This window comes from Pimephales promelas, chromosome 16 (genome assembly GCF_988280905.1).
Source record: "Pimephales promelas chromosome 16, fPimPro1.hap1.1, whole genome shotgun sequence".
Lineage (NCBI taxonomy): Eukaryota > Metazoa > Chordata > Actinopteri > Cypriniformes > Leuciscidae > Pimephales > Pimephales promelas.
The window spans coordinates 14,738,072-14,751,249 of record NC_142784.1 but is presented as its reverse complement, the minus strand read 5'-3'; the positions used below and the strand labels follow the sequence as shown (position 1 = coordinate 14,751,249).

Sequence of the window (13,178 nt, the reverse complement as noted above, 5' to 3'; positions counted from 1 at the left end):
AAACTTTTCTTGTGTCTGCTTGTGGTTTTTTTAAACTTTCCTGTGTCTGCTTGTGGTTTTAAAAAAAACTTTATAGGCTTCAAAATGTATACATTTTGGATTAACTTGTTAAGATTATCTAGATAAAACGTGCAAGGGTCGTGCAAGAGGTTTAATAACTCATGATGTAGTCAAATCTGATTATCTCAAATGAAAGTGAATTAAAATGTATTAAACTTTATTTTGATACACACAAAAACATTGTTAGCATTGAAAAAAAAGTGGAAAAAAAAGAACAAAGATACCTCAAGTGTGACAAAAATCGCAGTATTATCCTGCAGTGAGGACTTCCCACAGCAGAGGGTGTTAGATATGTTAACCTGTTACCTCTTTTCAAGGTGTGGAGCTCTTGAACTGAGACATGACCCTGTGCCTGCCTTAAGCTATTTCTGCTTACCAAGAAGAAAATGACTTCAGTGGCAAATGTAGCTAAACCTGTTCGCAAACTTAGAAAAACTCAGAAGACATAAAAAGCAAGAACGAAAAACAAACACACTTTTAATAGCTAATAGCTCAGATCATATTTAAAATTATTCATAAATGCCGTGCAACGTAAGACTGTATTATGTTGTCTCTCTTACAGTAAACATCACAGGCTGTTGACTCAACTCATCTTTCTATTTGACTAATCTTGCACTGCAACATCTTGCACTACAAATAACATGTTTGTATTTGTTCTGTTATATTTCTGTTCTACTGTTTCTCAAGGAACTGAAGGCTTAGCTTTTGTACATCTATCCATAGCTATCTGCCAAGACCATAAAATGCGAATGAATCACTACAGTGCAGCCAAACCAACCACTGAAATCAGTCGGAATTTGAACCTGATAATCATACAACAGATTTGCCATTTATACACGTCCCAAAGAATAAAGCCAATGATTATGTTCATTTTATTTATCAGAACAAAAAATAAACCAAAATAGTCCTGGTCCGCTTAGCATTCACATTGGCATTTTAACACTGAACCTAAAAGATACCGAACCTGAAGGCATAGGGATATGTTGACAACCTGATTGGTCCGCTTTTATTATGTGTATTGTGACAGAACTTACTGAACATCCAAAACAATGCTGTGTGCTGGGCTAAATGTGCTTGTTGTGTGTAGCCTACATTTGATGGTATTTTGACCAGCTGAGAACCTGAAGAGCTTGTAAATCCAAAACAGTCAAGAATCAAAACAGCACCAGGAATCTCTCCGTCACACACAAACTGAAGATTTGCTGTGAGAAGCAGTTCTGTCTGTTCTGACCTGTAATGGGCAAACTCGCAACTATGATGAGGTAGGCATAGCATAGGCACCCTGTCCTTTTTAGGGTCGCATCTTCCTGTTTTTTGGTTTGCTTCATGTCTTTGGTCTGTGTTGTGTTTACATTCGAACCGCACCAGAGTTCGTTTGGAAGCAGACCAAGACCCATAATTTTAGCAGCTTCGGTCCACTTGTTTGGTGCGCACCAGGGTTCCAATGGCAGCATTCACACTTAATCAAAAGAGCCGCACTAACAGAGCAATTGCATCAGGGTTCGTTTTAATCCAACCGGCAAACATGCCAAGTGTGAACAATCCAGACTTGTGCAAAATTCAGAATCCGCCTCCATTCAGTTCATGAACTGGAATTTTAATTGAATTGACTCCACCCCACAGAAAGTTGAATTGAAATGACAGGTAGTGGAATTAAATTCATAGCAATTAAAAGAAATTCCACACACTCACACAACAGAAAGAATATGTTGAATCTCACATACGTTCAGTGTTAGGAAGGTTACTTTGAAAATGTAATTGCTTACTGTGATAAGTTACCCATTATAAATGTGGTTTGGATTACTTTATCAATGTAAAGCAATTTCCTTTTATTTTGATTAGTAACCAATTGAATTACACATTTTACCTCAGTAATATGACTAATTACAATTACTAAATGTATTACACATAACTAACTAGTCAATCCACAACCCCGCATAATTTTTTTGTTTTTTTTTAATGACTAAAGTAATTCTGGAAATGGAATCATGTTTTATCACGTTCCACAAAATTACAATACATCAAACTTAATTATTTGTTCTGTGACTAGAGCTTTTAACATTCATTGCTGGGGGAAAACATTTACACGTAGTTCAAAATATCATTTATATAATGTGGAATGCAATCATATCTGACTGTAAATCTTCATTGTTAAACCCTTCATTTAAAATATGTATGTTAATTTCTTTGAATTTGTATTGAATTGCAATTCTGCTTCCTTTAATTCAAATTCGAATTGTAATTCTAGATCCTGTTTTTTGACATCAATTCAAATTCAATAATTAAATTGCAATTCAAGAGTCATTCTCAATTCAATTCTGAATTGTGAACAAGCCTGGAACAAACACTAAATGATTGGTGTTATAAATATCAACTTTAAGTTAAATTGGGTAAATGAGCATGCAATTAAATATTGGCTGGTAATGGTATATGGAGTGATAAAAAATAACTCTGGTTATCTATTTGTATCAACAATGCTTGGCTATATTGGACAGATTCAACATAAGATAGTTATGTGACAAAAAGATATAAGAAATAGTAAACAGAATGCAAGAAAGCAATTTGTCTACATTCATGTAGCCTATTCTTCCTCTGCTATAGTATATGATCTGTAAACCCAAGCACACCACATTTCAGCTAAAGTCCAGTTGTCTGGACTTCTGACATGGAGCAGGACCAGAGGCCAGTAATCACTGACTGGTCAGTCAGCTGGAAAAGACAGTTCAAAACACGGAGGAGCTTCCGAACAACATCGTAGCAATTAAACCTCAAAGAATGAATCCCCCCAAGACATAACAGAATATTTAAAGATACGTTCAGGCAATTAAAAGACGGCTCCTGACACAGGACGGTTGAGCAAATGATTCAGTTGATTAGTTTGCCCTCAGTGCAGCAGATCATTTTACTATGTTGGGGGGTTTTGAGACGTATAGCATGTAGAAGAAAATTACTAGTAAAATGTTGAGTTATTATGACAACTGTGAAGCGTTCCAAAAACAAACTTTTATTTTAAAAAAAAAAGTAGGTTTTGTTGGAATTTAAATAAGGAATTATTACCATGTAATGAAAATCCTTCCAACAGTCATGAATAGGCTATTCATTGAGTTGTCTTGGTTGTTAATTAATAAAGCATGACAACACAAAGAACAGGAAATCATAATCATTAATGAAACTGTAGAAAATAAAAAAAAACTATGTGTGCTCACTAACAGGACTTTCAAGAATATTCTGTTATATCTTAAAATTTTCTCATGATAGGGAATTTCAAATGAACAGAAAGTCAGTCCAGGCTTTTGTTGTGTGTAAATAAGGTCAGAGTATTAGCTATATCAATATGATTCACTTTATTTCCAACTTAATGTGCCAGTGAAATATTTGTATCCTGCACATACACTAAAGCATTTGGATTTTAATCTACCCATTCCTATGAGGACAGAAAAAACCATTCCTGAGATATCATACCCTTCAGCGCTTTTCCAGATAGCATGTTTTTTGGCCTTGAAATAATGAATACTTAGAGGACTGAAAAAAAAAAAACATTTTTTTAAAAAACGATTTTTTTCATACATTCCAGAGAGTTTCTCAATTTATGATGCCATAAAAACAACATCATAAAATAAAACACTTTTTTAAAATAATTTAAAATACACATCACTTTCCTGACACTGTAAATCTGAACTCAACTAATCAAACCCAACAACTTTTTCTCCAAGAAATGGAGCAATAAATAACAAAACACCTTCATCAGAATAGCTTCAGGGATGGTAGGAAAAAGGATTACGCAAGACGAAGTATAAAAAAATGTCTGTGTATGGTCATGTTTAGTCTTGCTGGAGCATTTCTTATTACTAAGGTGTACTGAACTGTCACAAAGGTCGCTATTCAATAAACCCCAAACAAAACGTCTTTTCAACTAGGTTACATGGAACAAAGTGCCAGACACACCAGGCCAATAACCTCCTCAGGTTAATAAATTAGAAATTGCAAGACAGAAGATGAAACACTGCTGAATGAGATGAGGGTGGGATGACATGGTCACACTGGATTGAAAGAAATGAAATGTGCAAGTATTGGTCCTTCTGCCAAGATGGGCCTGAGGTCATTTGGATTCACAAACATCCTTGTAATAGAAGTCTGATTATACAACTAAACTGGCAAATACAAAGATAGGTCTAACAGAGGTTGTTGATATTGTTTAAATACTTACTTTCATACATAAACTCTTTCCATTGACAGATGTTTACATGATTTGTGACACAAAGCTTCCCCTTGTTGATGGATTTTTCCGGCGATCTGTGTATTAACTGTTATAAGGTAGGGGCGCTATTATCTTATGAAATAGTAAGCTACAGAATCTCTGGAAGTATAGACAAGTGAAAGAAGCATTGCTTACGCATATGTAAAAGAACGTGATCTTCAAACATTGACAGTAGGTCAAAACTTGGTCCTACCAGACTCTCTGTTGCGTATACGTATTAACACGTACACATTTAATCTCTAGTCATTCTCCATTGACAAGCATTAACTTCCTTGAAGGCAGGTACTCTGGTCTGGGCAGATCCAATAGTTTTAAACTTCAACAGTTACTCTGAATCCGACATAACTAATCGTTAACTTTGTCATGACGTACGTAACTCGCGCACCTCAACGTCATCGTTCTTAGCCACTCAATCTGTTCGCTGATTGGACCGGTAAAAAATTGATCAGAGAAAATCCAAGAATATACAGCAAACCCAGAAGTAGTACTGAAGGAAAATGAAAATTGAGCAGAAGGAGGGCGGAGCCAGGCTAGTCAAAACTAATTTGTACAGAGAGTATTTCACCCATTTCAACATTAATCTTTATTGAAAGTGGATCATAGATGTAGTCAAAATGTAAAAGAATTTTTGAATTTGGGTGCCCTCTTGACCGATAAAATACAGAAAATAACTGAGGGGCGCATTTGTAAGTAAGACGACAATTCCCATAATGCACCACATAGCACAGCTCTGCAAGCCACACCCGCTAATCCGGAACAGCACAAACAGAGAAATCAGTCTTCCATCTACAAGGCTAACGTTAGCTGTCACCGAAATTTGAAATTCATTTCACACAAAATTTCTAGTTAGTTGGCTGTGGCGAACAGAACGATCGAGGGCGAGGGATGTAAGGACGGCGTGAGTGATAATGAAAGACCCCTGTGAGGTGCACGCCAGTCTCGCGTCTCTCACGAAGGAGCGAAAGCATTAAATGAGGAGCGACAACGGCAGATCGAGAGAGAAACAGGCCTGATTTTATGATGTGTTTTGTTTCTGTTGTGTGTAACGTTACAGCAGTCGTCAATGAGGGGCTACTGGCTTATACTTTCATTTTGCATGTGTTCATTTTACTATTAAAATGTTTAAATGTTCGCCGGTTCGCACAACAACAAATCCCGTTAACGTTACATTGGCAAACTCATTAGTGAATTACTTCTCGTTTGTAAATCTTTATATACAGTGCCCTCCACAATTATTGGCACCCCTGTTTAAGATGTGGTCGAGGACTTTTAAAAATTCTCCCTTTTTTTTAAACAACATAGAATCCAAATGCAAAAAAAGAGAAAAATCCAACCTTTTATTTAAGTACATTACTTTGGTGGTAAAAAATTTTTTAAAATTTAAAAAAATAAAAACTTCAAATCATGTGTCCCACAATTATTGGCACCCCTGATGTTAATACTTTGTACAACCCCCTTTTGCCAACAAGAGAGCACTTAATCTCCTCCTATAACATTTCACAAGATTGAAGAACACAGAGAGAGGGATCTTTGACCATTCTTCTTTGCAAAATCTTTCTAGATCATCCAGTATCCTGGGCCCTCTCTTGTGCACTCTCCTCTTTAGCTCACCCCACAGGTTTTCGATTGGATTGAGGTCTGGGGACTGAGATGGCCATGGGAGGACCTTGAGTTTGTGACTGAACCATTTTTGTGTAGATTTTGCCACACGTTTTGGATCATTATCCTGCTGAAAGACCCAATGACGACCCATCTTCAGCTTTCTGGCAGAGGCCATCAGGTTTTTATTTAAAATGTCCTGGTAGTTCAAAGCGTTCATAATGCCATGCACCCTAACAAGGTTCCCAGGGCCTTTGGAAGAGAAACAGGCCCACAGCATCACAGATCCTCCACCATACTTCACGGTGGGCATGAGGTACTTTTCGGCATACACATCTTTTGTTTTACACCAGATCCACTTAGAGTGTTTGTTGCCAAAAAGCTCAATCTTAGTCTCATCCGACCAAAGCACACGATCCCAGATGAAGTCCCAGTGCCGCTTGGCAAACTCCAGACGTTTACGTTTGTCAGTGTTAGTGAGAAAAGGCTTTTTCCTAGCATGCCTCCTAAACATCTTGTTGGCATGTAGAGAGCGTCTGATGGTTGTTTTGGAGATTTTGTGACCCCAAGATGCCACTATTTGATGCAATTCTGTGACAGTGAGCTTAGGACTTTTTTTTACTTTTCTTAGCATCCTCCTCACAGTGCGTTGTGGCAAGATAAACTTGGGACCTCTTTCAGCCTTGTTTGTCACTGTTCCTGTTGTTTTAAACTTCTTAATGATTCCTCTAACTTTAGATATGGGCAATATAAGGTGAGTGGCTATTTTCTTGTAGCCATTGCCTGACTTATAAAGGTCATCACACATCTGCCTTACTTGAATGGTGTGTTCTCTTGTCTTTGCCATGTTGACAAATGGGTAAGAGAATTAGGCCTCTGTGTCATGTCATATTTATACCCCAGGGAAATAGGAAGTCATGAATTACTAATTAAAAGTTCCTAGATATCCTGACCAACATTAGCAACTACAGAAAATATATATTTTTTAAAAAATCAATTACATTTTTCAGCGGAATTGTTAGGGGTGCCAATAATTGTGGGACACAGGATTTGAAGTTTTTATTTTTCTAAATTTTTACTTTTTTTTTTACCACCAAAGTAATGTACTTAAATAAAAGGTTGGATTTTTCTCTTTTTTTTTGCATTTGGGTTCTATGTTGTTTAAAAAAAAAGGGAGAATTTTTAAAAGTCCTCAACCACATCTTAAACAGGGGTGCCAATAATTGTGGAGGGCACTGTATGGTGAATTACTGCATGACACCTGGATGTGCAGTCAGGCGAAACTAGGATGGTTCACATCACAACACAAACGTCTGTGTGCTCGTCTGATTCAGAGATTTCGTTTGACCAGACGGACTCTGTGTTCGTAGTTCACAGCTAAAGCACAGGCACCAGGAGTCTGGCTCGAGCCAGTCCGGGCTGCCCGTCCGCGACAGGCAGCCGCCTCCGGTTCCTCAATCAGTCTCAGCTGCTCTTCACTATATTGCGGCTCATAAAGACAGCCACGAACATCGGATTCGAGCAGCAGAATTTCAAAATCCTCTTCTTCCATATCATGTTTAGTTTCTTCCATTATTATCATACTTCCTATCTCCGAAGCGCTTTTTAGCTGGAATAATGAAGAGCTAAGTTTGTAGTCTCTACACTTTTCAATGAAATGTGACTTCCTGCTTATGACGCAAAATGACGATTTTTACGTCATAATATGCAGGAAGTAAAACACTTAAATCCTTTTCTCCCATTTTGGGGGAAAATAAGGGAATAAACCATGACCATTCAAAAAATATGACTGGGTTTCTAAAGATACAAAGCTTAATGCAAATGGGTGAAGTGTCCCTTTAAGATAACACAAAAACCACAAGCAACCAAATTTCAACTTTGATTTCATGGAGTCTGGAAATACCCAACACACCCAAAGAGAACAAGCCTTTTGCATCATAATGCCTGTTTCAATAAACCAATGACTGGAACACATATTTCTATTTAATAGCTTAAAGCTATTTACTGTGCATCTACAAGATCCTTGCACAAGTGTGCATTCATATCTGAACATCACCTAAAACCACTGATTCCAGTCCGTGTAACAAATCAGAGGAAATATCATCCATTCTGTAATATAGATCCTACTTATCTGTTTTTCTCAAATGGAGCGGATAATCGCATGTCTAGGGAGACTGCGAACAGCTGAACAATACTGTAGGCCTCAGTATCATCAGTCCACATCACAGCAAAGACACAAATTAAAGCCAACCTCAAAATGCCATTGAAAATGGGCACAAAAGGGATAATAAGAGATGTCAAAACAACAAATCTGCTATAGCCTATTAATCTATAATGTTGAACAGACAAGACTTAATAGCAGCATCTCAAACAACTGCATAATGTAAACATTACATTTTAATTGTTACACTTTATCCAGTAATACATGCACTTGTCTCAGAATTTTGTTTTTTGCCTATAAAGTATGAGAGCATGACGTGTTTTATTCTCTTGAAAAACTTGAAAATTGTAAATTAAGTAATGTAAATTAATAATTGCATGTAATTATTGAAAAGTTATATTGTGGCCCATTAAAAACTTACCAGAAAAAAGACAAAATGCATCTGTGCTGCTTTGAGATTTTGGCTAGTGCTGCACGATCATTGTATCCCAATCCCCATGGTTAAGCCTATGCGATTAGCTATATGACGCGATTTTATGGTTATGGTTATATATATAGGGGCAAAATGTCAAACAAATATCTGAAAATTTGTCTCTCCTTTTTTTTTTTTTTTTGCATGTACAGTTCAAATTTTGGTGTTTAACTTTGCGTTTTTAAAATATAACCATTCATTTTTCGTTTTGCAATTACGGGTTAAATAAGGGAAAACGAATGGACACAACATTACACTGACCGTTTGGACTATGAGACAGTCCTTTATTAAATTCATAAAAGAAACAATAATTACAGGAATAGCCTACTGGACTTTAAACCTCAAAGAAATACCACATCAAGACCTCGGAGCAGAAATGAGGGGGAGAAACACCCAAGAACTCCCCTGCCAATGCCATTAACTTTTGGATAACACACCACTTCTCCTTCCATTAATATAGACCTAATAATGTCTAGTGTGGTAGCTCTGATATAGGGTTGCTTAACCTACCAACATCCATTGCCACGACTTTTGGAATAACTTTTTATGCGAGGAAAAAATAAGTTTTAGTCGCATAACATCAGTTAATGGAAACACTGTCATTTCGCAATAGTTTATCGAAATTTACAAAAAAAAATGTTTTGCACAAAACTGTAATGGAAACACACCTACTCATTCAGCGTGAGACTGACGCAATTGACACTTTTATGCTCTCACGACACACATCCATTTTCTCACGCAGAGAAAAATCGTGAACCAAAGAGGACACTGCCACCAACAGACAAGACTATTGATATGAAACTAATTCTTAGCTCATTACGAAATTGACACTAAAAGTTAACAGAATTCTGTTTAGTTACCAAATGTTTTGACAATCACAATATACACTTACACCAAAAATGATCCACAGACTGAGTTTAGACAAAGCATGTTACATCCTGCCTAGTTCCTGTTTGTCTGGACTGAATGTTCAAATAACATTTTTATGAGCATATAAATATTCTTATTGTTCTATTTATTGTATAATATTGAGACAATAACACATTTGCTGTAATGCAAAGATGTCATTATTTAATTTAGTAAAAATATATAATTTTAAATTGAAAACACTGTGCATTTAGTTGCTAGTTTGAGTTGAGAAATACACATTTCAGCATTATCCCTCATTTGTATGCATTTTCCTTGAGAACCAAGCAAGTTGACTCGTGAAACCTTTTGTTTAATATATCGCAGTTGCATATCACAAATCACAATATTGACCTCAATAATCACAAAATTACATTTTTCCCAAATCATGCAGGCTATTGTGGTGGAAAATTTAAACACACACACACACACACACACACACACACACACACACACACACACACACACACATACATATATATATATATATACACAGTAGCTAACGCCAATTATATTTAGACAGGCTAGCGTATAAGTTATACTAGAATAGCTAGTGTTAGGGAGACAAATCTAAAACAGTTAGGTCTGAGGATAGAAAATCCAGAACACCATCAAGTTGAAACAGGCCTGAGGAACAGAAGATATTGCAAATACTTGGAAAGATATGTTTAGCTTTAGCAGGAAAAAAGCCCATCTGAACACATGACCTCCCCCTAGTGTAGCATAGGTCTTATGTCTGATCATATATAGCTACATACATCTACTTCGAGTCAACATGTTTTGGTAGTTGCAAATAGTTAAATGATACAGACAGCCAATGCATCAAGTAAGAGAATGGCCAAAGAAATGATTCATCCTCACTAATCTATATCCTAAAGCATATGTCTTTCCTTAAATTGTGATGGCAAGACAAGAACCACAAGGGATAATATTGGCTTTAAGGAAAATGCCAGTGTTATTTGGGCTTTGAAAATAATTTATATGAATCACATGGATATGAATGCATGTAGATTTCTCAAAAAGGAATTCAGAACAAGACATGAATAATATGGATTATATTTCTTAATGTGTCAACACTGGGCGTGTCTCTTGGTTTTTGCTTCCACGAGGACTGTGTTGCAATAGGGTTAGGTTTGGGGTTTAGGGTTAGAGTTGTCATTACAGAAAAATAACAAACAACTGAAACGAACAATTTGTGGTTGTTACTCGGACAGATTACTTTAAGGACAAGGAAGTGGCCGTATGAGACAAGTCCAAACCCTGATGGGTCTCCATTTACAACTTTATGATAAGAATTTTGCCACAACTACTCACACACAGACAACATTAAAATGCCAAGGTAACACTAAATGGATCTCAAACACATACTTTCCCTTCAGGGGAATATTTCTGTTAGAATTAGGCTATTGTACATTCCTACTAATCTGCATGGTCACCAAACCAAAGTCAATGGATTGATTTCTAGGGAACACAAAAAATTATACCCTAAATGCCAAATGCAAATGTCAGGCATTAACCCTATAAAGCTTACAGTGTAACACTCATTTAGTCTTCTAAGTTATCAACATGATCAAAACCATAGGCTGTACACAATCTTCTAAATGCCTTCAGTTATCTATTTAACAAGTAAAAATGTCCACCATCAGGTTGCAGTACATCACGTGTCTTTTTTCTGCAAAATTTTTGACTTAAAGTAAAGAGTCATTTTTATTCAAAGATGAACATTTACCGCACTGAAGCAACTTTGACCATAAAACATGCATTTGAATCTTAGAACAAATTAACAACTTAAAATCGTTGTTTAGCCTACTGTTATAATATAATTGATTTACTGTACATTACAATAGGCTAAAAAATATGATGGATCAATATGATGCAAACATAGGCTATACCCATGTAAACTTTTTTTTTAGTTCTTAATTGTATATGTTGTGTAAAATATTAAACTAAAAAAGGTTTCTGACTATCCATGTCTAAATGGTTATACCAGCAGCTAAACTGGTCAGTTGCACACAGAGATACTCACAAAAATGAGTTTCTTCAGTCAAATATCAAAATGTTCCACTGACTTTACTCAGTGGTAGGAGCATGGACACTACTAAACCTTCACTGACGTGGATTCAGAGTTAGTCTTGTTAAGAGAATCTTGAACGAATCATTCTCGTTCACCTCCAACTGGACTCGTTCGTGTGTATTCATTCAAACGAGTCAGTGGGATGAATCAAAAGCCCACTGGTAGATGAATTAACGATGGCGCTAGACTCGCACAGGTGTTAAGGTGAAACACGAACAGTTAAACAAAATAGACCTACCTGAAAACAACAACACACAATTAACCGTATTACAACTTTAAATTCAAGCGGCGCTGTCATTTTACTTTGATACGTTTAATATTTCGAATGATAAAGTTTGCAACATCTTCATTCAGTCAAGAGATTTAAAAATAAGATAAACAAAAAAATATGAACATGCACTTACATGTTCATACGCGGCGGAATTCATGTTACTTCAGCAGACAGACACCAAACAGAAACTCAGATCAGTCTATCCAGGCGCTTTTCATTGCGTCTTGGGAGAAATATTCCAATTGTAAAAGTTGTTTGGACCGTTCTGAGTTTAATCCAGTGAGTCCCGCGGCGTCCTCTCTCTCATCTCTCTCACACCTGAGGGCTCGTGATGACGTTGTGGTTTCGCTGACAAAACTACTTCCGTCACTAAACTCACAGGCGTTTACCAATGTACTTCTTCTTCTATTGTTTAAATGGCAGTTGGCAAATCAACTTTAAGGTGCATTTCCGCCAGAACTCAATGTCACAAGACTAGCGGTGCTTCTTTTTATGTTGGTTTCAAACAACTTGTTCAGAATTGTTAAGAAATTTTGATTTTGCGGTTAGATAATCAAGTGAACACGCTAGTATTCCAACGACGAGAGGTGTTATTGAATGTAGACTCCAGCTACCTGAAAGATGACAATAGGCCTAGGCTATGCATGTAAATATCTGGCCGGGGCAAGTTGTCACATTTTAAAATGTTAATGTAATACCAATGTAATATTAATGTAAGGTTCCACTTTTTGTTTTTTGTTTTCTTTAGACATTCTACTAACTCTAGGTAACTTTGCAACTACATAATGTCAACTAACTTAACTCTCATTAGAGTATTAGTAGGCTGTAGTAGACTGTCAGTAGACTGGTAGGTTATGGTATAGGGTTCAGGTTTGTAGAATAAATTGACTTGTAGTTGCAAAGTTATAGTCAGTAAAATATCTGTTGGGGGACCAACAAAATAAAGTGTTATCGGATATTAAGCAGCTAGTGTACTAATACTCTAATGACACTTAGTTGACATGTAGCTGCAATGTTAGGCTTAGTAGAATGTCTAAAGTGGACTATCAAAATAAAGTGTTACCAGCCTACTACGTTGATGTCGATAATTGTTGTTACTTTTTATTTTTATTTTGCTGTTGCTTAATAAAGTGTTGTGTGTTTCTTAATTGTTTTTGAAAGCCCAGGTAAAGGCTCCAAAGAGACACCATTATTGTCAAAATCCTTTTTCCCTGGGAAATAATAGTCACCTATTCATCAAAATCGTATTAATCATTGCCAACTTATTAAACATATAAACCTCATTAGCTCCCTAGAACATTACATCCTATCCATTCATTATTGTATACGTGTGTGTTAGAGCGTGCGTGCATGGTTTAATCATTTATCTGGACCTCC

General features: G+C 36.4%; 1 protein-coding gene across 3 annotated transcripts in view; it reads right to left on the bottom strand.

Moving 5' to 3' along the window:
• Positions 1-12,204, bottom strand: part of st14 (ST14 transmembrane serine protease matriptase) — a 39,424-nt gene extending 27,220 nt beyond the window's left edge. The window contains exon 1 of one of the 3 annotated variants that reach the window (XM_039670567.2): positions 11,935-12,204. In XM_039670567.2, coding sequence (XP_039526501.2) covers positions 11,935-11,958 — 24 coding nt within the window. In that variant the 5' untranslated portion in view covers positions 11,959-12,204. Of the gene's footprint in view, positions 1-11,482; positions 11,563-11,934 lie in introns of those variants that run through there. The other 2 variants (XM_039670566.2, XM_039670568.2) reach the window with 2 other exon arrangements.
• Positions 12,205-13,178: the final 974 nt, after the last annotated feature.